Source organism: Periophthalmus magnuspinnatus, chromosome 3 (genome assembly GCF_009829125.3).
Source record: "Periophthalmus magnuspinnatus isolate fPerMag1 chromosome 3, fPerMag1.2.pri, whole genome shotgun sequence".
Lineage (NCBI taxonomy): Eukaryota > Metazoa > Chordata > Actinopteri > Gobiiformes > Gobiidae > Periophthalmus > Periophthalmus magnuspinnatus.
This window is the reverse complement of record NC_047128.1, coordinates 31,640,155-31,668,154: the sequence shown is the minus strand read 5'-3', so window position 1 is coordinate 31,668,154 and position 28,000 is coordinate 31,640,155. Positions and strand designations below refer to the sequence as shown.

The following is a 28,000-nucleotide window of genomic DNA, read 5'->3' as shown; positions in this document are numbered from 1 at the left end:
GTAGCAGACAATGAGAGTATTTTCAAATGGGTGGGAGGAGATAGGGCGAATGAACGGTACCCCCATATTACAGTATGTGGTGGCAGAGTACAGGAAAGAACACAAGTGATAGACAGTGAACTTTTCTGCCTACCTGTTGAGGTGGTACCAGAAGTGGTCATTGATTGGCTGTTCATATGTGCCTGCATATGAGGGGGCGTGTATGTTTCGTAGCTCCGACCGTTCACTGGTGGACTGGTAGGCAGCATGCAGGAATAAGAGGAGGTCTGGCTGGGCTATAGGGGAAGAGAATGTTCCATTAGCCAACCACTGTTTTAACTGTTTGCTATATAACCTGTTCATTCTGTATTTTTTATGAGATATCAGCTAATCTTTTATTAAGTTGCTACATGCCAGTGCTGGTGCGTACTTACTTGCATAGGTAGGTTGTTTGCCATTGTGAAGCTGGGCATAGGAGGCAGTGCACTGTAGGTATTTGTGAGTGCAGAGTCAGGTCTACCCAGCATTGACCCCGAGGTGAAAGATACTGTGGAAGGGGATGTTACAATTAGTTCAATGGTCTGTAAGAGTGAGCTTAGTAATGTTATGGGGTTATAATGGCTTGTCTGCAACAGTATAACAGTTGGTCAGTGTGGAAATGGTTGGTTAATTTCGTCTGATGCTTATTAAATCCCATTATTACCACATGAAAAAGTTGGTTATTGGATTCTTTTACCTGAACATGCATAACTGGTAGCTGATGGAGGGACCTACCGGGTGTGGTGGGCTGAGGAATAGCCTGGTACACACTAGTGCTGAAGCTGCTGCTGATGGGAATGTGACTTGAAGAATTGTTGGCCTGGCGACGCTGGTTCCGCAGTTTTTCCTCTCGCCTCCACTTTGCTCTTCTGTTTGAGAACCATACCTTTTAGAAAAAATGGAAAGGAAAACAAAGTGAGCTATTTAACTTGATGGAAAGTGTCAGAGCTGTTGAAAGCAAGCGCGTTGACTTACTTGTATTCTTGCTTCGGGCAGGTCGATTTTGGCTGCTAATCTCTCCCGCGCAAAAACGTCTGGGTAGTGAGTTCTTTCAAATTCTAACAGAGCAACACATGCACAAAATGCCACTGAGTATCATAACAACATCAACAAGCTGAATTGACTGGTTTATATGAATTAAATGAGTTTGTTTTCATGTACCCTTTTCGAGCGCTTCGATCTGTTCCTGCGTAAAAGACGTGCGGTTTCTCTGGAGTTTCCTTTTGAGTTGCAGGCGCATCTGTGTCTCTTCTGAATCCTCTCCGTTTGAGCTGATGGAGTTGGTGTTCTCCCCTGCACCATCTTGTTGTTGACAGCCATCTTTACAATAAAAAAAACATGAAAGAAATCTGTAAAAAATGTAAAACTGACCTAATTGTTTCATTACGCGTGAGGTTTGTTCTGCACATGCCTGGAGCTAATTGTCCTACATGTCATGGGATAATCCGCGTTATGGCAGATTTAAAACAGCAAGGTCCAAAGCAGCTCGTGTTGATGTAAAGCGGTGGTTTAAGTGTTTATAAAATATTGTGGGAAAACAGTCTGTCCGGGGCAAAAACCCTTCTCGTACTTTTTACGGTACAACAATGGAGTGTGTTCTCAAAAGGTTAAGAGAAATGTGACAAGATGTGGCGAGCCTCTTTTCAGACCCCACGAAATGTATTAAAACCTCAAACTCGCTCACTAGCTCCCTTTTTCTGGGCCACAGCAATGCTTCAATGGTCCGCTCCCATATGGGCGTTGGTATGGCCATTGAGGTGACCACCAACTTTTGAAAAGAAGAAGACGCTTTTCAGACTGATACAATGCCTTCAGGAGTAAGGGAAACCATTAAGCTATGGTCAGAGCCAGGGACGGGTAGTGAGCCAGTCCTGGGTGGGTGTAATGTATGGGAGGGGGAGCAGTGGATGACAAAAGGATCCTCTCTCTGTGGAGGCACACAAGGCTATAGTGCGTTGGCATTGTGCGCACGAGGATCCCAGTCAACAGAGCTTTGAGTCCAGTGTGTTAACCCTTATCCACTACCATCATTAATCACGTCCCCCAGCCAGCTACACGCCACTCAGGATTTCTGTCTTCAATTGGAAACAAATGAGTGAGGAGAGAGCATGCAAGGCCCTGAACAACTCCAAATAGGGCCCATGTATTCACTGCCGCTGCGTGTCTGTGGTGGGCGCGCAGACCCTTTCAGCTACGGGCCTGGGCTTATCGCAGAGGCCTGTCGACTTGTTGGACATCATTATCACACCGAGGAGTTAATGCGAAATTAAGCAGGGGGTGCGCTCGAACATAATATTTGACAGGAGCCAGTTTGACAAAGACAAACTGTGGCTATGGATAGGCTGTAATAATTGCAATTTGGCTTTGTCTGTTGTCTCTGGTTATTTGTAAAAGCAAGTCAATAATTATAACCTATAATTTGGTAAATGTTTGGAAATGGGCCTTGTCTCCAGTATGGAAGTTAGATTTTATTAAACAGTAAACTTTATTTATTTATTTTTGTATTTATTTAATTAATTGTTATTTATTTAATTGATATTTATTTATTTATTTATTTATTTATTTATTTATTTATTTATTTATTTATTTATTTATTTATTTATTTATTTATTTATTTATTTATTTATTTATTTATTTATTTATTTATTTATTTATTTATTTATTTATTTATTTATTTATTTATTACTAATGACAACGAAATAAAAAAAAGTCAAAGTTCTTTTTAAACTAAACTTTAAACTTTAGGCAATTACACTACCACAGTTATTTCTGAAATGATTAAAACTGTGTTGAAAACGAATTAAAACTTTCAAGAAAATGTTTTAAAGTTTAAAACACAACAAGTCCGTGCGTAAAGCGACTGCCACGTTTCCAACAAACAAAAGTAACCAAAATGCCATTGGTTTGTATCTGTGCTCGCTATTTGTTTCTCCACTGCGGATAATCCATAAAAAGAAGTGAATGTGCAGCTATTATCCGTCTGCCAGACCCACTGACGCTATGGATGGGATTTGTTTTCTTTATAAAAGCGCTGGGAAATAAACTCATTCTTTAGTATCACGATGTCTCAACCAGTGAGGCGGAAAAGCAGCAGCAGCAGAGAGAGAAAAAAGAGTCAGAGATACCGAACCAATTGCGGCACCTTTCAGTTGCTGAGACCGGATCAAAACACTCTTGAGAAACCGCTTAAAAGTGAAAGGGAAAGTGGGAGACTAAATCCTATAGACAGGATTTAGAGCCATATAGGCCTCAGAAAGAGATAAAAGCGCAAATCGGCGCAGAGGTTTTATTCGGTTTGCATTGGATGTGTGTTTGGGCCTGTCTGTGCGCTCTGTGTGTGGTGGAAGAAAGACATATTTGGGAAAGGCCTAAATAGGAAAATTTGAATAATAATAATAATAATAATAATAATAATAATAATAATAATAATAATAATAATAATAATATAACCGCATTTTTACGCGTCATTGCGCACGAATCGGTCATGTGTTAATCAAAGAATAATAATAAATATAACAATAACAATAATAATAATAATCTGATCTGACAGGCCTACAATTAAAATTTAAAATATATCTTGTTTTTGTTTTTTTGTTTTTGTTTTTTTTCAAATGCACCATGAAATAATTATCCTGTAATGACCCATGCGCAAAGATCCTACCTGCGTCGTGTCTAAGGGGAAGGAGGGAGGGACGGGGGGTTCAACTGTACACCGCCTCACCTTCTTCACACTTCTACATGTTGCCATAAAGATGCACAAAGCCTCTTCTAATGAGCTGTTACATAGTGTCCAGCGTTCCCATAACCAGTCGTTGCGTGTGAAGAAAAACATTCCTTTGTACTAATATACGCGCATGCACCCATTACGCATCCCCCCCCCTCGGCCTGTCCCGTCAGAAGGGGCCAGGGACATAGTCTTATGGGGACACCTCTGCTGAAAACACTAGCTGCTGTCACGCCAACTACGTCCGATCAATCACTGAAGGTATTTGCAACATTCAGCTCAAATCTTACGCGCTGTTACAATCAACAATCCGCAATTAAAATGGCAAATATCATTTTTAATCCAAGAACCATCCACGCCGCGTGCTTCAAGGTGTCTCTATAGGCTATTGCCGCGCTCTGTTAATGAGACTCACCTTGGTTGGGCTGCCCTGGCACCGATGTTCCGGGGTACCAGCCTGGCCGGGTCCCCCAAGTTCCTGTCTGACCGTTGAGCATTCTCAGCTTGTCATACATGCCATCTGCGCCCATCTGTTGCTTTTCACTCGCCAGGTTGCGGAGGACTCTGTTTATCGATGACACCTGAATGGCATAACACATATGATAGGTAAGATGGAGCCACGGTATAAACATAGTAAAGGAGGCTGCGCAGGAGGAAAGGCTTTAAGTGGCTGGCGCGCATTGCAGTGTATTTATTAAATCTGAATGCATGGATGATCTTTCCCATTGCCGCATGAGAAAAGTGACTTCATGTGGTAAATTAAATCATGCACATAACTTCCAGTCAATACACTTACGCTGGGTATATTGTCGTTGGTGCAGATCCCCTCCGACAAAAGTCTGTCACGGATCTCCCAGGCGAAGATACTCGGACACTCTCGTTTATACTGCGCGATTTTGGCGACTACCTCCGGAGTGGCGACCCTGGGCTTGCTTCCTCCTATCGCTCTCGGCCTTATGGAGCCCGTCTCGTAGTATCTACCCAGGATCTTGCTCACGCAGCCGTTGGATACCTGGATCAAAAACAAAAGACACAATTCACATCCATTATTTAAGACTAGTATTCACTGAATTTCTTGTATCGAATAATTATCACCTTTTCACTGTCCAGCACTTGGACTTCATCATCGGTCTATAAACACAGAAAACATGCCTTCAATTGTATAGTAAATAGGCACGTTCTACAGCTTGAGATACAGGTGAATTACTTCCTGTTTATCAGCTTAATTACATTACCATTTAATGTAATCGTGCGTAATGCGTGATTTACTGGCTTTAAATCACACGCGAGAAGTTGTGATCATAATGATTGTTGTTATTGTTTGTAAGAAAATCATGCTTTACCTTCGTTTTTGCTTTCCTTTTTTTGTAACTGGGGAAGGGTTTACATCAGTTTTGTGTTGAAATAGAGAGTAGTCTCACCTGCAGGATCCTGGAGATGTCGCAGGGTCGCGCGCCACTGTGAGCAAGTTCAACTATTTTCTGCCTGGTGGAATCCGGCAGCGGTCTCCCATTAACAAACACACCGCCGAGCTGGTTCACGCCACTGTGACCTACATGGAGACAAAGCAGCCATGGTCATCACACCGCTCCGCTCGCGCATGTAAACTTCAGATAAAACATGATAAAGGTTCAGCAAACGGTAAAGAGAAAATGGAAAAAGAAGAATAAAATGGAGAATGGAGACACAAAATACGCGTCGCTTGATGTGCAAGCCCCTCTCAAAACTAGTCTCTACCTGCTCTTTGAAATATCAACATGCAACTTAAAATAATTAACATTCATCAATGACTCTCTATCTGTGGATCAACAATACAGTCGCTCTTTTGTTCATGCATTTTCTAAACAAACATTTGAAAAAAACGCATCAAAAACATTGGCTGACAAAACTCACCGACTCAGTTTTAAACGTGTAAAACACTGTAACTGTAATAAAGACATCCAAAGTAATTACGCACAACTATTTTACGATTAGGCTACTGTTAAAATCGAACTTTTTCAAATGACTCCTTACCATCCTAATCCATATCTATAAAGCGATGTATCAAGAAGCAAACCTGAAGCCAAGAGGGAGCCCTGACTCCCCGGAGTGCTGAGCTGCTCTGCCTGTGTCTCCGCGCTGCCTTCCCCTGCGCTGGCGCCAGCTACATTGACTCTGAGAGCAGAGGCTCCTTAGCAATAAATAAGCTCCAAATATAGAAGAGGGGGAAAATATGATGAGCCTGCCTGACATTTGTCTTTAAAATAAAGCTAGCTGCACGTCAAGTTTGAGCTTAATTTCTGGAAATAGGCGGAAGTCGCCTCGGATCATGCATGGGAGGCTAATTGAAAAGATCAGTTGGAGCACTTGTGGCAGGCATGTCACTTTATGACACCGCTCTGCTTTTGAAAATCGCATCGTCACGACAAATAGTAGCATGATAAAACGACCCTTTCTGTCTGCATTTGGATATCACTCAGACAAAATTGGACGCTACTCGTTTTCCCTTGGAGGGAGACTTCGTTTTAAGGTGGCCGGGGGCTATGCGCGGCCACAGAAACGAGGGCGCGCCTGGATTCTTAACATATTAAAAGTGACAAGCAGTTTTCCCCCCTTGTTTGTATTTGACAACAAATGCTCACAGCCACTGCAGTCCTGTTGTGTGCAGTCGGTTGGCGTCTTTAGCCTGTGCAATATGTCAAGGGACGTCTTTAAATTGGCCTTCCACAGTTTTAATACAGACAAATTAAACCTTTGAAATTCTGTGCGTAAAGCTGGTGTTTGTGTTAATATTCTTACAACAGAGACGCGATTGATAAACCCACTATCATCCCTTGTTCTCCTTGGTAATTCCAGGATTAAGGGGAATTAATAGAGTTGTTTCTGAAACTGACCTGGCTGCTTACGCACGACTGCTGTGCGGCTTTTCCACGCCTGTGTCTTTACCTCTGATTTACTACTATCTCATAAATCCAACAGATCGATAAAGCTGTCAGATAAGGACATCACATCAAAATGTCCCAAGGTTAAGTCTTAATCATAGCACAATTCCCTCAAGTGACTGGAGACGATCTCGCCCGCTGGCGCTGATTATGCGCCTTGTATTCTATTGCGCGTCGACTAATAGGAAAACATATGGTGTCAATTTGGACGCTCCCCTCTATATACACCCAGGAGTTATTAGCACAAAAGCCACAGAGACCGTCGCGACCTTTAGACAACCCAAAGGGCCGGGCCCAATAATATCTACCAGGCAATTCGCAGCAAACACCACACACTAAGCCAAGGAGCATCCTATTAACATCCACCCGCGGCTCACAGGGGCACTGGGCTTTGCACTGAAGACCTAACCGAAATTAAAGAAATACATGTCCCAAAAGGCATCAGTCTGAATTTGCACTTGACCATACTGCGCCATCAAATGATGTAAACTAATCCACACACATGAAGGTATATGGGCAATAATAATAAAGTTATTCCACACACCTTCATCACAGATGTCAAACACCTCTTGTCCAGCAGCAAGAGAGAAAACGTTTCATGTTTATACTTTTGCTTTGACACACAAAATACAGCACTGGCTACTTTATTAATACGACTGTAACTTGTTGTTTTTGATTGGCACCCACAACAATGTGCTTGTTAATATTTATCATCCGCCGTGCTGCTAACACCGTGGCCTTGGTTATGAGTATTTTCTTTTCGTCTCTTGCGGTCTGTTCGTGAAGAATATGGAGTCATCTACATAAGACATTATTGCTATTCCTCATGTTTCATGCAGGGCTCTCTCTTATCTACGCAGCTAATCTCGTATGCAGCCTGGCAGCCAGCTCTAACGCTAATGCAGGCGGCTGTGCAATTATTTAATACCAACTCAAGCAGAAACATGAAAAAATCTGCATCCCCTCTTTCAACCCAACCCCCTCAGCTTCTCCCTGGAGTAATGCGACGTGTGATTAACTTGTTCAATATTAACTTCTATAGCGTAGCATTGCAAAAAGAAAAAAAATATATAATATAAGAAAAATAAAGTAAGAGCAATGAGACGACTACCAAATCAATCATATGAATATTTGGCCTCAGCTCAAAGTCAGGGATTTTCTTTTTCAAAGTACCAACAGGTGCATAAATGTCAGTGGGCGCTTCTATGCCATGCAATCACAATTAAATTGGCACTTTTAATTAACATTAAAATAAAATACATAAACACAACTTACTGTTCTGCATCATTGAGGCAACGCCAGACTCCCACGTGGCTTGATTGTGGTATTCTAGCGTCAAAAGGGAATAGAAAATAGATTAACATAATGCACAAACCTGGAAACATTGTATAACTATAATGTTAGTGATTCAGTATTTTAGAGGTTTTTATTTGTGCAAAAAATATCCTGTTTCAGTTTACTCTAATGCCATTTTGCGAGGTGTATGACAAAAATATCAATAATGACATCCTCAGTGTATAATTTTGTATTAATTAAACTTGCCTTGAAACAGAGTTGACTGTCCACTCTATTACAATTTAGTCAATCATCTGCCGTTTCACTACTTAATGTCTCCCTATAGGACAGAGCAAAACAACACATTAGCACAGCCTCACCTTCAGCTACCTCCACCCTGCGCACCAAATGGAGCCTGGCAGTCACTTTAACGCAACAGCATCCATTTAACTTTTTCATTTATTTGACTAAATTTGTGCATTGGCCAATTATGGAAACGCATCGGCTGTCTCGTTAAAATGCTTGGAGGAAAGTTTGATTAACAAGACAGTCATTTCTCAGCCACTCCCTCCCGTTGACACACCTGAAAAACTTGGGCCCGTGCGTTTAAAAATAAATACAGCGCTATCCTTCCAAACATACCAACAAGTTCAGGTTAATACAAAGGGCCGGAGGCATGCATCCACCCCCTCCGGGATCATTCACACACGCACAGCCACACACACAAGACCGTGACCCCTCTGCTGCAGCTATAGAGACTGTGTGAATGTGGGTTTTGTCTTCTCTTTTATTTCAGACGAGAAATTTCAGTAATTTCTTGTGCTAAATATTTGGTAGCTATATCTGTGCTGCTGGTGCGGGTTGTAAAGCGGTTTTGAAGACACAACAGCGCAGTGGGGAGCTCAATTGGGAAAGACAAATGCATTAAAAAGCCTTTGAATGGAGGGACAGATAAAAAGGGGGCCAGGCAGGGAGTTCTGAAGTTTTCATTTTCTTCCTGCACCAAAAGCTGTGTTGTGTGCAGGGCAAAATGGTCTGATACCCAGGTCTAACACAGACTAGTGTGAGATGCACCAGGGCCGCCATTGCCATTGCGCTGAGTTTGTTGCTTTCTTTTATCTTTTAACAAACAGCTAGCCGACGCGCTCATTAATCAAACTCAGATTCCATCACCCTGGCCCACATAACCCCGGCCAGCCTATTTTACCTCAAATTCAGGAAAACATCCAACAGGCTGAGTGGGCCTAATTAGAATTTAATGACCCAATGTTAAGGTTTATGCTTTTTACGCACACGCAGGAGGAATACCCACGCTGTTTAAAAATAAGGTACAGTCAGTCCGTTCACTGTTCACGTTGGTTAATGATTTAAGGCCAAAAGCTCAAACGTTTTCTTCTGTGGATAAGAAGGCCTAAGAACTGATCTGCATTTCTTTTCTTCAAGTAAAGCCGTGACAACAATGTCTGCGCCTCTGACAACATTCTTATACAGGCAGAAATAGAGCCATGTGCTGCACAAACAAGTTAGAATACAAGTTTCTACACTTTAACTGGATGTTTCATTTTAATTCTTACTAAAGGAACAGTAGCATTAGAAGGGATAATAGGTAATTGTGTTGAGGCTGTATTGTGGAAGGATGATTTTGTATATTCTGAACTATTTTTTTGTTTTTTTTTAATCTAATTTGTGAGTTAAAAGAGCTTGAAAATTGGGTTTGGCACACAGAATTTTCCAGATATAAATTGTATTTCATATTTAATGCCATAATGTCAACTTTTCTTTTTTTAATTTTAGTTCATAGGCCTGTTAAATGTTGAAGTCTGTTGCGTGGGCTGGGAGCGCGCTGCAAGCTTTTACTTCCGTCGTGAGCATTAAGGAACCGATATAGGCCTATGTGTAGCTTAACTGTTGTAACAGGCAGAGATATAACTGGCCCCTTCGTTCCCAAGTGCTCTCCTTTTTGCAAAGGCGCTTGGGTGACTAGCCTGCATGAATCAATCTGACACCTTTTCTAAACGGGTCATTGCGCCCCATTCTCCACGATGAACACTGTCCTGGCCCAACGTGACTTTTTACTCTGTCATAAATAAGAGCTAAAGCTTTCCATGCAGGGCCTAAACACAACAGCAAACTGTGCAAAAACAGACAGGGACTGTGGGAATCTGTTTGCACTTTTGAGTCAAGGAGAAGAAATGCCTACAGTTGTCACTAATGTCAATAATAATAATAATAATAATAATAATAATAATAATAATAATAATAATAATAATAATAATAATAATAATAATAATACACTTTCTCACCTTTCTGAGGCATCCTGTTTCGGTGTCAAAGTCCTTGGCAAACTATAGGCTCAGCCCAGTTTTCCAGACCAGGCACAAAAAAAGAAAAAGCCCACACAGAGCCGAATCAGTCTCTCTTAGGAACTTCTGATGAGGAAAATTAGTTTCCAGTGGTCTTCAGTGGCGAAGACAGAAGGGATATCCCTGCGAAAGAGACAGAGATTGACAGTGAACTCAGATGTCAGGACGCACGGTGTTTGGCGTGGATGTGCGCTGGCGTGTGAGTGAGCGAATGAGCGAGAGGGGAAGAGAGAGAGGGAGAGTGGGAAAGAGAAAGAGGGGGTCAGGAGGGGGAGTGGTGGAAGGAGGTGGGGGTAAGAAAATGAACACACCTATGCTGATTGGTGATGGGACAAGTGTATTAATGTATGTGTTTCTGGTCTGCTGTGTGCGCCTCGCCTCCCTCCGCCGCTCTTCACTGGCCCATTAGCGCGACCCGACCTCTGTCATCATCCCCCATATAAACACTTCCCCCTGCACCGCAGCCAGAGCGGGAAACGGGGCAGAGCCACAGAGAGAGAGAGAGAGAAAGAGAGAGAGAGAGAGAGGGACACAGAGAGAGAGACAGAGAGAGAGAAAGGGAGAGTCTCGTCTTCCCAGCCCACTAATCAGTCTACGCATTCAAACAGCCAACGCGCACTTGCTGAATATTGCAAAGGAAACTGCTTCTGCCATTTTTATTTTACAAGAGAAGGGGATGCACGGGCTGAATACTGGCTCTTACAACACGCCTGTAAAGTTTTACTCCAGTCTCACTCCGAGTGCTTCACATAATATGCTTTATTAACTGAAAAATAAATGTTGTAAAAGTTTGGAGATATATATATTCTTTGTGAAGCCGAATCTCTTCGATAACTTTGGTCAAATTTATTATTTAACTATTCAGAATTTGACTATTACATACGCATGAGTTTTACAGTATTAACATGTGTAACATAAAATACAATAACATGCGTAAAAGTGAACTTAAAATCAACTGACCTGCTGTAAAATGACAGTAATAATTGGTTACTAATTTCCTCCTTTCGACTCTACTTAAACCTTGTGTAAATGTCCACCACGTGCTTCTGTTTATTCACTTGAGTATCACCTTCCCTTGAATAGCATTCTCCTCCTGTCAACAAGAACGCCATGCGTAAAAGCGCGCGCCCCTTTAGGCAGGCTCGGATGCTTTTTATGGACACATTTTGCGAGGATGGGCAACGTCACTCTGCCCGAGATCTGACAGCAAATAGCACGTGTAAATAAAGTCAGGCAAATGACTGTGTAGCCATGGCCACACGCTCCCCTAACTGTGCTACTGCTGCTTGAATGGCTGGCTATTAAGGCACACCTCAACGCACCCAAAAGCATCCCCTCTGCGCCCGTGTTGTGAGTGTCCACCCAAGGCACCAGCACGAGCACTGAGGAGCCCCACCGTTTCCCCCAAAAGAAACAGGAGAAGCAATGGGAAGAGGCTTGTGTAAAAGTAGAAAAGGGGGTACGAAAAGGGGACAGAGAATAGAAGAGACACTAGTATAAGTGGGGGAGGGGAGAAAGATATTTTTTGGGGTTTGGAGGCCGTGAAATGAAGTCATGGAGGCATACACTTGACTTTTTTTGACATGAGAAAAAGTGGGAGAAGTCAAAGCTCATCAATAAAACACTTCGGAGGTGAAAGAGGGCTCCCTAACAACCATCGCATTCTTGACTATAGCTTCAATGAGTAGACAAACGACCCTGCCAGAGCGAGGCAGAGCCGGGTAAGAGCGAAGGAGGGAGGGTGTGGGGTGAGAGAGGGACTGGCTCGTTTTTGAATGGGGCTCTCAGTGGGCCGGCGAGATAATGAGCTGAGAGGACCGGCTCAAACTGTCACCCAGGGTCCCGCGGCGAGGAACAACACTTTGGCCAATACTCCTTCATCAAACAAGCCGTAAACTAAACGAGCACATTCATGGGTTTTCTTTTCGGACGCATTGTTTCTACTCACTGTAGACTGGTGGCTCAAGCTTATGGGACCACTGAATAGCGTGTAGCTTATATCAGGGAGAGTGGGGGGTTCCCAACATTTTTCGCGTCAAGGAGTCCACAATTACGCACACACACCACCTCTTGTTACTTCCCCTTTCTACAGTTGGTGATGGAGTTACTGTCAAACAAGTATGACTGAAACACAAGTTCAGAACAGTGCTTTTATGTTCTGTTTGGTGAATGAAGTTATGTAGGCCTGTGGTTTTTTTATTATTATTTTTTCAACGCTTTTATAGGCTTGGTTAACCACACAAAATTGCTGGTTTCTAAAAATCTGGCAAAGGCCTACTCATTTCTTGCTGTTCTAATCCATCCTTGTGGTACAAATATTATTAACACTCCTTTTTTTCTTTTTTCAAAATTGAGGAAACTGTCAAAAACACAGTTAACGTGCTCCATTGAAACAAAAACGCTTTCCCGATGAGTGCGTCAAGTAGTTTTCTTTGGAAACAATGCCTCCAGCAGGTTATTAATTGCTTTGCTTGAGAAGTAAATCCGCTCCTACAGCTAATTTCTTGTTGCCTGTTGAAAAGATTTGTCATTTTCCCAATTTCCATTCCACAGATAAGAAATTCTATGTGCTGGAATGTGATGTATATGGAGTTAAATGTTATAAGAGTGCCCTGGTGAAGGAGAGGTCAGCGAACGCAACACATGGCTTATAAAGGGTAGCAATTAGCCCAATTCGGATTAGCACCAACTAATGTCACAGACCCTGAAAAGAAAAGACTAATCTGGTCACTGTTTACCCCGAAGCAACGTGGTATTTGTGCCCCTCACAGAGTCCAAACGAGAAAGAATATAACAAAAACATGAAGATGCATTGTTTTAGATCAAAAACAATATTGCCTTGGTGCAGATTTATGAGCCAATTATACTCCCAGTAACCTTGTATTTTAAAATAATATGAATATCTGTGTATTTTTTAAGATGTGTGTAAATTGTAGTTGTGTGTGCGCAGAGGTCAAAGTTTTTATCTCTCCTGTAGAATTTGAAATAGTTGCAGTAAAGTCAGCAGGTGGCTGGTAATTAAAAGAGGCTCAGGTTTAATACAGAAAAAAAAAATATATATATATATATATATCAAATAAAAATAAATAAATAAATAAATAAATAAAAATCAGACATCAAATTTACTGTTATCATTTTGCACGTGCCCTCGCAATTTATTTAGTTGATGCCTGAATATAATAATAATAATAATAACAACAATAATAATAATAATAATAATAATAATAATAATAATAATAATAATAATAATAATAATAATAATTTCTTAATAGTTTCTTCTCGGTTAATTTGTTCCACGCACAGGTATTGTTTTTAGTGAATGGCTGAGGTGGTGGTGGTGGTGGTGGTGGTGGTGCTCAGAGATGTAAGGTGTGATTTATCACACAGGCTGACAGCCACATGCATTCACTGAGGAAATTTATGAGCACATTTTTCCCTATTTACATAGATCATTTGCACCTAGACAATGTGCAATAATTCTGTTTTTACAACAATGATTCAACAATGAACTTTTGTGGAGACATTTCATTCATCTGACTCTTTCTATATTTAATTTAATTGTTTAATTGTTTAATTGTTGATGTGTTAAACGTGTATACTGTATGTAAGAGATATTATTTTTACAATCTATAATGAATGGAGTGTGCAGTTTTGCACTGTAAATGTGTGTGCGTAAAATGGCTACACTCAAAATGCGTAAACTGGACATTAAAAAATAAAATTAAATATTTGTATTTATTAACGCTAGAATTCATTAATTTATTTTAGGTTAAGTTTTTGATAAAATATCCAAATATATTTTTGTATTGGCCTGGTTGGGTTTGGGTTAGAGTCCTGGAGAAGCTCAGAGGCGCGCAGCCCTCTCCTGGTTAAAGCTGTCCACATCTACAGTTGAATTTGACTGGAAACAAAATGTTGGCAAACTGCGAGATACATTACAGTCTAACGTGCCAAAATACGCACCTTAGTGCATGTCATGTTTCTGAAATAAAAGCGATTTAACCTCAGCAAGTCATTACGGATTTTAACCCCATAAAGGCTAAATATTTATGATTTGAAATGATTGTCTCAAATGCGTCCGAAATATAAAGCGCATTCACACTGGAACATTGCATTTCCACTTTTACATTGTGATTCAGTTGAGTGTCATTCCTCCTGCGCGCGCGGCTCGCGTTCAGTCTTTGGTGGGACGTTTCCCCGTGCGCTCGGTGTACGCGTAATTTCTCGGGGAAGATTGCTAATTACACGCTGCTCTTGTGTGATAGATGACAACATCAACCGAGCAATTCCCAGCTCAGCTGAGCTTTTTCTGCGGGGCGCACCTCCTGCGCGCCGTAGAGCACTTTCAACTGCTCCGTGCGTATTATTCTTCCACGGGGAACATAAATGAGTCCACTAATATGACGGGCAATGAAAAGTTTTTTTAAAAAGTTTATGTGGTCAAACATACCTTATCAACGTCCGAAATGATGCACGTATCCTTTGTGCGTAACGTCGCCGTTTCCTTCCGGGTGTGCAGTGTTTTCACCACGGAGACCCAAACGTAAATGTCCCGATAATAATCTATCTTTACCTTTGGATCCGTCCTGGAGTTGAAATGTCAGTTAGAGTGAGGAGGAAAAAAATCTGCAGCTCTTTACCCGCAACTTTCTCTTCAGTATCCGCCCCGGCGCTGGCAGTGATTGGTGAGCGACGGATCGACGTCATACCTTGAAACAGGACACAGAGTGGTGAACTGGGAAGTATCGCTCCATGTGGAGCGCACCGGCCTGTTTACTGTCCCGGGCTGCTGAGTGTCCAGTTGACACAGTGCAGTGCCTCCATCGTTGATTGGGAACTGTATTTTAATAAAACGTCACTCAAACTTTGACTTTTGAACGAAACATTTTATTCCTTCTTCTCATCTTGACATTGAATGAAGTTTTATTTATGTTGTATTTTTGTCCGGCGTGTTCTTTTGGATTGGTCAGTTTATATTCGTAACACACAATCTTTATTGGCATCACTAGAAAATGTTGTCCTGCTCCACTGTGTAGAGTAATGTGAACAATAGAACACTTATATGTAATTTCATTCTTTCCTACTATTCACAAAGTCAGCTTTTAACATGTATGTGCCTCACGCCAGGGATCATCTGGAGTCAACTACACACGATCTTAAATGTTATTCGCGTTTATTGAATTTTCTTCCAGGTATTTAAAGTTCTGGATAAGCTGTGAGTAAAATTACAGGCCTAAGTAAGTGCAAAATAAAATGAGTGTGAATGAAGTGCGCAACAAGTCATAGACTTTCTGAAAAAACGCGTGCTTCATAAAAAATCCCTGTGCGTTATGTGAAAATGGTTGATTGTTTGTCTCTAGACTTTGTTTTACAACATAACCCAGTGAAATCACTTTTAAAAAGTCATCTAACCATAAACTTAAATGCAGCTGTCCTGTTTGTGATCGTGCAGGTCTTTTTATTCCTCCTGCCTCATAAACGTGTCATGCCTAAGTCATTATGGAGCTCTCTATTTTACTCAGGCAGACTAAAAGCCCACGCTCCTCTTTCACAACCTCTGATGTTTGTGTCAATTTGAACAAGACGCTGAGTAAATGGGCAACCGCTCCGCTGCGCGTCTCTCAGGAAGAGACCGGGGCAGCGCAGGTATACAGGCCAGTCCGTGGACTCACCACTTTTCTGGGGGCCATTATTTGGAGGCATGGCCATTAAGAAGCTTTGATACTGTGCAACGCAGCAGGGTGCTCGACATCCACGCTGGAAACCACACGGCTTGCTCCCCGCTTATCAGGCTGTCAATAAAACAAGATCGGGATACAGCGGTCGAGCCAGGTGCTGCCTTTCCCTTCCCACACAGCCACGCTCTCCAGAAGTAGATCAGGCGGAAAGGCAAATCTGTCCAGCCGCCTCTCCCTGCACCGTCACCACGCTGCACCACGCCACCTTCCTTTCACTCACACAGATACGATACTATTACTATGATTTTCAAAGGATTTCTTTGTTTCTTCTGTTTCTTGTGAAAGTACACTCACACTTTGTGCAAAACTTTAGATCAGTTTATTCCATGAGTCAAAATCAAATAGATCTACAAATACATTTCCTTCTATCGCCACAATAGAACATTTGTTTTGCATATTTGTTTGGATCGAGGCGTTAACCGACTTTCACCAGAGTGATTGAGGCAATTTGTCTGGCGCAGACACGCACGTGTACTTTAGTAATTCACTTTGGCTCAACGTGACAAGTTGGACTTGGATCTTTGATCTGAAACGAGCCGAATGTGAGGATGTCAGGTTAAGTGTGTTCATGCTCATACAAAATATTTAAATATATTTTATTTTCCGCAGAAAATATTCCAGACACTCCTCACGGGGTTAAAAGTAAAGGCTAGAGGTGTGATGAATCAGACCTCAAAGATTGACTCAAACTTTGCAGATTGTCCGTAGGATGGTCCAGAAGAAGGATATTGAAGAGTGACACCTGACACGCAGCTTGTCTGTGATTGATTTTGATGCACAGTGTTGGCCACAATAACGCGGCTGTTTGGCACAGGGCTGTGCAGGCGCATTTATCAGTCACTTGCCAGGAGTGGCTGAAGTCAGTGTCCGTGTCGCGCTGTGAGCTGACAGGGGAAAATGGGAGCTAACGAGGTTGTCAGATGTCCTGACAAGACAAATGAGAGCTCGTCACTCCCCGCGCCTTAATAACATTTAATGGAAACGTATTGCAGCGTTCAAAATAAAGTGTTACACACATTGCGACTTGGGCTCTGATGGGAGCAACGCAGTTAATTACGCACGGTGAGGTAAATTACGCATCATCCAAAGGGCGTTGGCCTGGATCCAGTGGAACCAAAACACCATTGACAACCAAACCCATGTTTGGATTTAAGGCAGAACATCGCACTTCACCAACTTTTACCTTAACAAACACAACTATTTAACTTTGTACATGTCGCTTTTACGATGCACAAAGTATGAACTTGAACTTCATCACATCATCTAAACAAAACAAAACAACACCAAACAAATAATAATCATTTGTAATACATTTATTAAAATATGATTCTGATTGGAAGGTGAAGGTTAAAGGTCTGGCAGACTATAGGATCATTCCCTCATTAAAATTTTGAGAAAAATATTTCTATACACTATTCGTCTTTAGAAAGGTGTTTTATTTATTTAGTGAGTAAATAATTAAAATTTAAAGGTTCAAAATAAAAACACAAATTTCATGATAAAAGTAAACCACGAGGTCATTAAAAACAATGACCACAGCGCGTGTCCTGGATCTTCAAGAATATCTGGGAAACATTTTGACGTGGCCAACTACACACAGTATAATATTAAAGTTTTATTTGTAAAAGCCTATTTTAACACAGATTTATACAGATTTTTAAGTGCTGTTGTGGTTTGTGTGAGTTGTTCAGTGGGTCATCATGGCACTGTAAATCCTGTGCCTGATGGTCGTTCAAACACATAAACATACATATTGACTATACCCTGTGTGATGTTCTCACCTGACAAGACTTCTCTTTTATATACGTTAATTTGATTCAGTGATTCAGTTTGCTGGAGCTCTCCTCGGTTTCTTTCAGCGCTCTTTAAGTGACAGGTGACAGGATGGCATTTGTAAAGATCCCCATGCGCTATTCTGTCCTGACGCAGAGGGGAGGAGGCACGCCATGGTACGAGTAAAAATAGACATCATTTTACTAATGCCATCACCTGGCTTCTGGCACTTCGCTGCGCAGGGTCAGGCTGGCGCACAGAGGCCATGCGCACCTGCTGCAGAGCGCGAGGACTGGTAATTACGCAGCAGGCACCGCTGCACGTGCACAGAACAAGGCGCTGATAGTTTCTGGGGAAAAAGGGAAGAGAAACTTACTGTCCAGGTTCATGATTTTTAAAACGTGAGATAATAAGCATAGTTTATTCACTTAAAACTACTTCAGACCCAGACACGCTGAATATTTGGAAAAACTGGAGGGGGAAAAAAAAAAACTGTTGAGAGAGGCGCCTATAGCTGGAAGCAACAGACGCACCGAGCCCCAAATGTGACAAACTCGCAGCAGATCAGTGTGATATGTTTAAATGGATGCAATAGAGACCGTGAACTCACACAGAAGAACGCACCATGTAAAACAACACACTAAATCAGGCAATAACGACAACAAACCGCCTGGAAAATGGACGCATAGCGCAACAAGACTCCCTCGGCCCTCCCTCACCCTCCTGCCTCCGTCTGGATGACAAACCTTGTTCTCCAGTAAATTTTATATTTGAGGGAATAATTGAACGGATTGTTTTTGAAGTTTTTTGGTTTCTATTGAGGCTGTGGTTGCTGCGCCTCTGTATGATCAATCTGAAAATCCTAATGAGATTAAAAACAAAGTTGCCTGGACCTAGTGGCTCATAATAAACTTACAAATCATTGACTTACAAACCAAAGAGTGAAGGAATATCACCTTAAACGATCAAAAAGTGTAAAGGGAGAGAGTTATGTTTGACAACACATGTGTGACGTTTCTGGAGACGCCTTTACCTTTCAGTGTTTACATTATTGAGCACTTCACTGAGAGAGAGAGAGAGAGAGAGAAAAAAAAAAAGATCTTGTCCGGGTCATCGCTTTTCTATTGATCTGATTGAGTTCTTTCCTTATAGAGTAGTTATTAAGCTGCGCCCCTCTGTGTATACACGCCACATTTCTGTCTATACAGTGTTAAGCTTTGCAGTCTCCGTGAATAGAACATTTTCTAAATCTAATCACAAACGAACCGTAATTAGACAAGTAATTATCGGCGTAATTAACAAGGTCTTTCTGTTGTGTGCGCTTTGATACGGACGGGCTGCTGCTGCGCTCTTTGTGGCGCACAGCAGCAGCGGCAGCAGCAGCAGATAAAGTCTTTATTATTATTGCTGGAAACCCATCTGGTAATAGCCTTGCCCGAGACCTCCTCCCCCCTAATCAAGGTTTTAATTAAAGACGGTTGAGGGCTATGGAGAACATGAAGGCCAGTAATTAAGACTAACATTGGACCCTAACAGATGCAACCCTCCTCCTGCGTCGATGCAGTAAAACGCAACCTTCTAGCCTACGCGTAACGATGCGCTGGGATAAAGAAAGTACATTTGCTTTAAAACATTCATGCACCAAAACCATCTTTCAGAAATAAAGGCCTAAATCTTGAATGGCACAGATAAAGACTTCTGCTGTTGAGTAAGTCTCTGGTGTTACACTGGCAGTCGCATATTTAGAGCGTCCCATTGTGTTTGTTGTCATATTTCATTGACGTGTAAGCTATTGATTTGTAGGCAGCTGTAGGTTTTGTGGAGAAAGAAAGCTGCCAGTCACACTGCATTAGTGTGAAGACTGAGGAGTAAAGCTACAGACCGTGACACGTGACCGTCCAAAACAGTGATGGCAACTCAAGAACGTTATTCAATCATTATTAGCCAACTATTTCAAATTTTTACTCTTTAAGCTTATGTAAAAGTTTGTTATTTCATTTGACGCGCTGTTTAATCCATTCACGGATTTGTTCTGCTTTAGGAACATAAAGCCAGAACAACTGCTTTATTTCAGGGGCCTAATGTTTCAGCTCTGTTGCCTGCGCGTTATTTCTAATAAATGTGACCTCCTCATAAATATTCATTATTACCCAGGCCAGTCCCGCGTGCACGTGGTTTAGCCAGTTCAATGGCCTATACTCCCAGCCCCTTCCCAAGTTGCATTGTGAAAGTTTCGTCTTCAGATGGTCAAGCAGATGGGTGGACGTTTAGCCAAAACCCCACGCACGGTCCCTGCCTGCGCGCCATCCACTGGAGAAGGCCTGCGCGTTTAGGACTGGCTCCTGGTTGAGCAATGCACGTGCCCTTAATGACATTTCTCATTTTATTTTTAAAATGACATTTAAAATTATGTCTTTGCTTTTTTGCATCCTTTTACGCTTTTCCCCATAATAAGTGCACATATTAAATAAATCAGATGTTGTAGATTAGCCTGTTTATGTCTGGAGTTAGGTAAAAAGCACAGTATTTTGCCCGATATGTGTCTTAAGAATCTAAATTGGCTCTATTAATTAATGCTACACAAATGAAAAGTTGTCTGATGCGCAGTTGTGGTGAGTTATTTTTTGTGGAGCTTTTGTGCCCCCTTGTGGCAGGATGAGGATAAACGTTGTGATTGTGAAAGATATTTCTACACACGGTAAATGAATGCATTTATCTAAAGGACTGATATCATTTCCATTACGGACATTACTAAGATTGTTTAGCCATAAGAGTGTGCGCATGTTTCTACTGAGTATTTATGTGTGTGCTGCACAACATCCATGACAATCTGGAAATGGGCTGCACAGCCTTAATTTATGGCAAATATTCAATTGCATCAAGCAGTGCATTGTTCAAATGAGCACAAAATGAGTACAAATCAGTATATTTATTTGAAGCACAAAACACCAAACAGGTTCAGTTTTAAAACCCAAAACCACGAGAGACAAGATGACAAGAGACTAAACAGTTAAAGTATCAACTTGTATAACACAATCTGCTCTAGTAGTAAACTGCATATTTTACACTTTAACCAACAGAATCACTGCTCAATTACACAGACTAGTGACTCGTGTTTAGTAATGTTCTCTGGTATTACACTTTGTATAAGCCTGGACAATCTTTAAAAGCTGCGACACATTTCATCATTAACACATTTTGTTTGAGAGTGTCACCGTTTGTGGAGATGAACTGGTATTTCCATGTAATGAGACGGTTTTCACATGTGGACCTGGATCCATGACTAACCCACATATTTCCATAGTCTCTGCTGATTATAGCAGCATATAGCTGCTTCCAGCTCAATAAGACTTAATTTTCCAAGTGAATGAATACAGGGAAATGTCAAAGGTATTGGATTGAGACAGTTTTAATCACTGTGAAAGAACAGTAGAGTTTGATGAAAATAATTCATCCAAATATAGATTTTTTTTTTAAATATATAAAATTTTTATTCTACACTGTTTTAAATTTGTACACTCCAGAAACAAGAGTTATAACAAATCAACTTTACTGGATTATAGCTCGCTCCTAACTGTGAGCTCTGTTTGTGGAAGACAAAATCCACCCACAGAAAACATTTTACTTTTTCCAACTTGTATGAGGTGAAAGGTCATTTATGTCTGAGACCCTTAACCACTGTTTCATCATTAATCAATATGTGACTAGACTGGATCATTTATTTGATTTCTGTGGTAAAAATAGCTACAGTCTGCTATTCATGGATGTCAGGCAAACGTTCCCTTTATGATTTGAAGGGTTTTGTGAGGGCCTTTCCCCATTCAAAAGTATATAATATAATATTTTGATTTGAATTGTTTAAAGAAGAAGTGTGCCTCGACTAAAGCTATTGTTAAAGTCCTAGTACTTGAATAAACGACGTTCGCTGTGTGTTGTCTGCTAATTATAAAGTGCTTTAACGTCTGACAATCAGGCAGTGTCTTGTTAGTTTTACAACTTTCTGGTCATAGAATTTTGTGAAAAATGCTTCTAAACTTATAATAAATCATTATGATGCTCAGAATGCATAAAATAAGTGAGAAATAACACTGGACTACAGCAAAATGTTTAAAACGAACTAGTTGTTTTTCATATCCTCATGAGAGTAAAAATCTGTTCTGTTATTAATACTTACGTAAATCACAATATTGTTTTAAAATGCCTTAATAGCAGAAATGGGTTCACTCCCTGTTCAAAACTACAGAACTGACAGGCCCCCATCTCCTTATACTGAGAGTGATTCTGAGCTGTGGGCGGGGACAGGGGATGTGGACATTTTCAGAGCACTCAAACCTCGAATGCAGGACAATAAAAGATACAAATATGCATGAATCAATTAAAATACAACTGTAAGTAAGCTTAATCTGAGGAACACTGTTATAACATGATTAAAAGCTCAGAAAAGTCATTTTGGCCACCTTAATAACCATGAAGGACCATTGCTGAGTACACGTCCACTGATCTGTGTCTATTGTCTGTTTATATGTAAAACAAGCTCTGTGTTTATGAAATTTCCTCTTGCTGACAATAATGTCTAAAGTCTGAATAGAAAACAGAGCACCATCACAGTTGTACTATCACATAATGTACATTTAATATTGATATTTATTCCAAAAAAATGTCTATAAGTGAGATTGAGTCAACATACACCTTTTCTGTCAATATATTCTGCCTTGTAATGAAAGTACCTTGTCTTCCCTGTGGTAGACTGGCATTTACTTGCCAATTTCTGCCTTTAAGTGCAAGCTTTAAGAGCAGTGTTTTTATCTACACCTAAGAAAGATACGGACTGGGACAATTTAACAGGCAATTTAACTGACCGTGTGTTAGTGAAGCTGTCTGAGTCGCACTCTCTGCCAGAACGCCATGGCATGATGGATGTAGGCAGTCTGGACTAGGTAAAAACACACACACACACACTGACAGGCACACAATTATACACACGCTGCTACTCAATACACAGATACACAGAGATCCAGCGCCATATTTTCCCAATACAAACACATATGGGCCCTTCCACAGCCAACCCCCTTCCATTAAGTCAACATCTTGTGCTGGCGGTTGGAACAGAGCAGGGCTGGAGTCAGGTCGTCCAAATCCGTCAGTAAGAGGAGGCACAGGCGTTTGTCATCTCCCTCTCTGGGCACGGTCCTGTTGGAGAGAGAGAGAGGCGCGACAGAGGGTGGTGCAGCCATGAAGCATCTGGCTCTGCTCTAGCTCCAGCTGCAGGGAGATGGAGGGGGGACAGGAGCCACGCGACAGCCCAGGGGAAACAACGGCACTGAGGCAGCCAAGAGAGCTCTCCTCCACCACCACCAGGCCTGATCCTCTTCTTGTGCTGCGGTGAGGTGGGGGACCCTGCAGTTACAAGGAGAAGAGGTTCAGAAGTTAGAGGAAAACTCAATTTTATTTGTGATGACTCGAAAGTCAGAAGGCGACGTGTAGATTTTCAGACCGGAAGTGGACTTTGCTTCACCTGTGTCTGTGTAGGCTTCTTTTTGTAAGTAGAAATACATGGGTCAGGTTGCTCCTTAGTGGCAATGGCCTCAGTCACTGCTGCTTTAGAGAACTGGAGTGATGTAATGGAGTGATTTGGTCCTGTGGTGTGTGTGTTCTACCGTTTCTTTCACTCACATAACATGTATCTGATGAATGAAAAAGCAAAAATCCAAATAAAGCTTTTAATGTTGCATCGCTGAATGTCAAAGAAAAAAAAGGCTGTCCAAACATTGCCCCACAGATGACAGGCCACACTCAGGCAGCCACAGCCCACAGACACATGGAGTTCACCACTGACATCTAGCCAGTGGCAGGCATTTAGCACCAGACTGTCTCAGGCATGGCATCACTGCGTCACCATGAACAAAACTAGCCCTGAAGCTGGAAGTATTAGCTGTAAATGTGCCCTGTCTTTTGGGGTCTTGGTCTCAGGGGACAAAGTTTTCTAACAAAAGAGGGAGATCAAATGAGATGTTGTGACTCCTTTGAGGGGCTGCATAGATTGCGTTTACTGTGAACAGTGACCTTTATGGAGCAATCTGAAGCCTGAAGATCCCTTTTGTTCAGTTTAAAATGTCCACAAGGTTTAATTAACCCAATTTTTCTTTTTTATTGGGCCCTGAGACTAGATTATTTAAGTACAAATGTCTCTCTCTCTCGATATATATAATAAAAAAACACAAAAACAAACAATCACATGCAATATATATGAATAAAGGAATAAAGTCTTTTTAAACTATAGGTTTGTGAGGACATTGGATAAGGAAAGTCCCTGCAAAGCCCCAGAGGTCAGAGCAAAAGAAACCTAATGAAAAATACCCACATTGTCAGTCATTATCAGCTCGAATGAATCTGTTTATTGTTAGAGATTTTAGTTTTGACCATTTATACTTCTGTAATCTTGCATAACATAAATATTTGTTGCACGGTGTGTTTTCTGCCCTCTTAACCAACTGACCCCCTCAGAAAAAAGATTATTAGTTTGTCTGTAAGTTACTCTGTGAATTATAGTTTTCCCTGTCAAGATTTATAGTCATAAAAATGCTGTGGCCTATTTCAATGCCAGTTTACACATCCATCCCTAGTGTCAGTCTCCCAGACAGTCCCTGGGCTAATCTTCTTTTCATGGTCTTCATTACGACCTGTCAGGACATAAATTGACAGTAAATTGCCTTGTTTATTAACACGGCCCTCAAACAGCATCCTTAAACACCACCCTCTGCCCTCACTACCTCCCCCTGTTTAACAGTGACCAGGAGGATCAATTAAGACGCAACAGAAAATGAGTCTGAGCCTGAACAATTCCTCTTTTCACTCTCGCACTGACATTCACACACCCACAAGCCCCCGCACATCCACAATCCAGTTTTAATGTGACTCCTAAAACATTATGTCTTCTGTTGATGACCCCCTTTCAAGACCTATTCAGACAGATATACTTGCTTGCCTCACATTTGAAGCCAGGCCATGCTTGACGGAACACCACATCAACTTGACTCAGAGGCTTGGCTGCGGCCTTTGCCATATAACACAGTAATTACTAGATCAAATCTGTTCAAACTGGAGAAACGCTGTTCTGTGATCCCTCCTATACCAATCAGCACACCGAGGTATGGCCGCCCAACTATAAATTGCCAACTTAATTAAAACCAGGACCTCTCTGTCATCTAATTACAGGGAGAAAAGGTTATTGCTTCAATGCAATTTTCCAAATATGATTCCTTCACAGTTATTAAAGGCTGCAGCGTCGTTTATTGTTTCAGATTTTTCAATATGGAAATGGCCCCAGTGACAGATGTAATGACTCGGGGAAAACGCTTCATTTTGATAGTGGCCCCGCACAGCCATTTGTGTAAGATAAGTGGACCGGGCAGCAGCAGGGAAATGTCACCAGAGGCGTCCCATGATTGCCTCCACTTTACAGTTGTCATTAAACAGAGCAAAGGTTCCTATTCTCCTATATGGCAGCGATGAGAAGTTTATTAATCTGTCCTCAATAGTAGAGCTTGTGAGTTATTAAAACTATGGGAAATAATAGGAAAGGAAAAATAGTGGGAGTAGGGCCTGTGACAGTGTTCTGCCTTGTTTTGTTAAATTTATATCTTCTTATTCTCTCAATTTGTTCTTCTCTTTTCCTTTTATATATATTTTTAATGATGTGTAGTGTTAGGATGTTTTTTCTCCTTTTCCATTTGGGCTTGGTGCAGGGCAAATTAGTCTTTGCTATCTTGAAATAAACAGTTACATCTGCTCTTCTTTTCTATCTTTCAATGCAGCTGCCCAAACTAATCTCCAGTTCTTGAGCTTGGCTTGGTCAGGACTCCATCTTGTACCTATTGTGCATGTTTGGGTTGCATTCACATTTTAGGTACTGCCTGCACCACAAACTTAAACATATAATTAATTCTGCTGCTAGAGAAACAAAGGGCATCAAGAGGGCACATCTGAATAGCGTGCATTGTGGACACTAATGCTGTGTGTCTCCCACCATAGGGTTTTCTTAATTACATTAAACAAATGCCCTCTCTAGTGGGTGTGTAATGTCATGGTTAACAGAACACCCCAGGAGATGCCCCCCTCATCTTTTTTGAAATATTCATGTTGAAAGCCACTCCATCTAAGGCTGGATCATTTGCCGTATGTTAGTGGAAATCCTAAATGTAATACATTTTTAAAAATACGTACAAATATAAAAAAATAAATAAAATAAATGCTATACGTGTGCAATGAAACTTGTTTGCAGTAATATACTGCTCTCTAACCAATCCACATTGTATTTACACAAAAATATGTATTTTTTTACAACACATAATCATATTCAACCATTACTGTAACTTCAGTGTTTCACAGAAAAAAACAAAAGTATAAATTACATAATTTCTGCAGAACACACTGATTCAATTTGACCTGGCAGGACTCATTTAAATACATTAACAATTCATTAATTAAATAAAGAGGCTAGTTAGCCCCAGGGCCCTTTTATAATCATAAACTGGGGTGTACTATTTATGCAAAGCAGCAAAGTGCCATGTGCTGGCTTATTATGCTAATGATGAATGGCAAAATGCATGTTTCCCCTGCCTATGATGGAGGATTAGGCATGGCAGTGTCAGCAAGTAGTTTCCAGGGTACAGAGTCTGCTGCTTCCTATTACAGCCTGTTGAGATGAATCTGAGTAATGCGATTCTTTAAGTCCTCATGTAGTTATGATCCCTGGCCTGCCTCTCACAAATTAATTCCTGTGTGTTGCAGAAAATATGTCACAGGGAGTTTGTAAAGCAGGCCACCTCCACACTCCCACAACAAACTCATTTTAGAGTTCAGTATAGGTTTGATTAGTCACTGCTTCTTGCGATGGTAGACTGTGGTTCATATCGGCATCTACTGACACGAGATGGTTTACTCAAGAGTGAATTGCTCATATGTATCTGGTACATGTATAGGTATCTGTGTAATCCCTCAGTTATCCTGCTAGGTTACATCACAAAAGAAAATTTGTCCCGTTGACAGACTTCAGTTTTCTTTGGCCTATCCACTCCTAAAATTTATATCCCGGCATGAAATAATATAGTCAAGAGTTTTTATGTTATGGTGTTCCCTCATCACAGTTTACCTTTACTTACTTGTATTGCAATCGATTCATGGAGGTTTGATGAATCCTTATTGTCCTGCATTTGAGGTTTGAGAGCTCATAAAATTTCTGCTTTCACCTACCCCCTATCCCCACCCAGTTCTGTGTAGAAGGTCAATAAAGGCCACATAGCCATAAAAATAAATTAAAACCTGCTTGCTGGGGAAATGCTATGAAGGTTGTTTGTTTTTTTTTTGTTTTTTTTTTTGGTTTGTTTGTTTGTTTTTTAACAAGAAGTCAATGTCAATTCAAGTCATTTCTGTTATTAAGCCAATTTAGATTACAATTATTACAGTTTGCAATCTACAAAATGTAAAATAATTATCTTATGCTGTGGTGTAATACTAAATGCCCAAGGGAAAAAAGAAATGTGTTTTCTTTAACAACAATAACTCACTGTTATTGGGGGAAATTGTCAATATATGACCATTAGACAACCAGGCCCTGACATGTGAAGTGCCTCAGGGGTCAATACTAGGCCCTTTTGTTCAATTTTGACATGCTGTTATTATGCCAGTTAATATGCAGCAATGATGAGTCTTGCCACAACTATGCAGACGACAGATCTATGACTCATTTGCAGCAGGTGAATATGGATGGAGTATGGATGTGGATTCACTCTGTCACTGCATCCAACAGATCAGTGTGTGGATGTAAAACAACTTTCTCCAGCTAAACTCAGACAAGATTGAAGTAATTGTCTTTGGCCACAGAAACAAAGAGAAAATGTCAGCAGTCACCTCCAGTTCTCTCTCTAAAACCTTCAAATCAGGCTAGAAATCTAGGGATAATAATAGACTCAGACTTGAACTTTAACAGCCACATCAAATTAATAACATCTGCAGCTTTTTACCACCTAAAAAAACATTGCAAAAATTAAAGGTATACTGTGTAAACCAGAGTTGGAGAGCATTATTCGTGCATTTGTCCCCAATAGTTTAGAATACTGTAACGTCCTGCTCTCTGGCCTCTCCAAATGAGCATTAAGCCAGCTGAAGTACATCCAGAACGCTGCTGCT

At 41.0% G+C, this 28,000-nt stretch overlaps 1 protein-coding gene across 1 annotated transcript in view; it reads right to left on the bottom strand.

The window, feature by feature from the left end:
* The window catches only part of LOC117393891 (paired box protein Pax-6), a 15,255-nt gene extending 316 nt beyond the window's left edge, over positions 1 to 14,939 (bottom strand). Inside the window, exons 1-13 of the mRNA XM_055229934.1 lie at positions 14,752 to 14,939; positions 10,242 to 10,424; positions 7,939 to 7,992; positions 7,208 to 7,231; positions 5,164 to 5,294; positions 4,838 to 4,873; positions 4,539 to 4,754; positions 4,158 to 4,323; positions 1,180 to 1,338; positions 994 to 1,076; positions 754 to 904; positions 414 to 526; positions 134 to 275 (exon numbers count right to left, since the gene is read on the bottom strand). Of these exons, the coding sequence (XP_055085909.1) occupies positions 134 to 275; positions 414 to 526; positions 754 to 904; positions 994 to 1,076; positions 1,180 to 1,338; positions 4,158 to 4,323; positions 4,539 to 4,754; positions 4,838 to 4,873; positions 5,164 to 5,294; positions 7,208 to 7,231; positions 7,939 to 7,992; positions 10,242 to 10,254 (1,288 nt within the window). The 5' untranslated portion in view covers positions 10,255 to 10,424; positions 14,752 to 14,939. The remainder of the gene's footprint in view (positions 1 to 133; positions 276 to 413; positions 527 to 753; positions 905 to 993; positions 1,077 to 1,179; positions 1,339 to 4,157; positions 4,324 to 4,538; positions 4,755 to 4,837; positions 4,874 to 5,163; positions 5,295 to 7,207; positions 7,232 to 7,938; positions 7,993 to 10,241; positions 10,425 to 14,751) is intronic.
* Between the last annotated feature and the right edge of the window lie 13,061 nt (positions 14,940 to 28,000).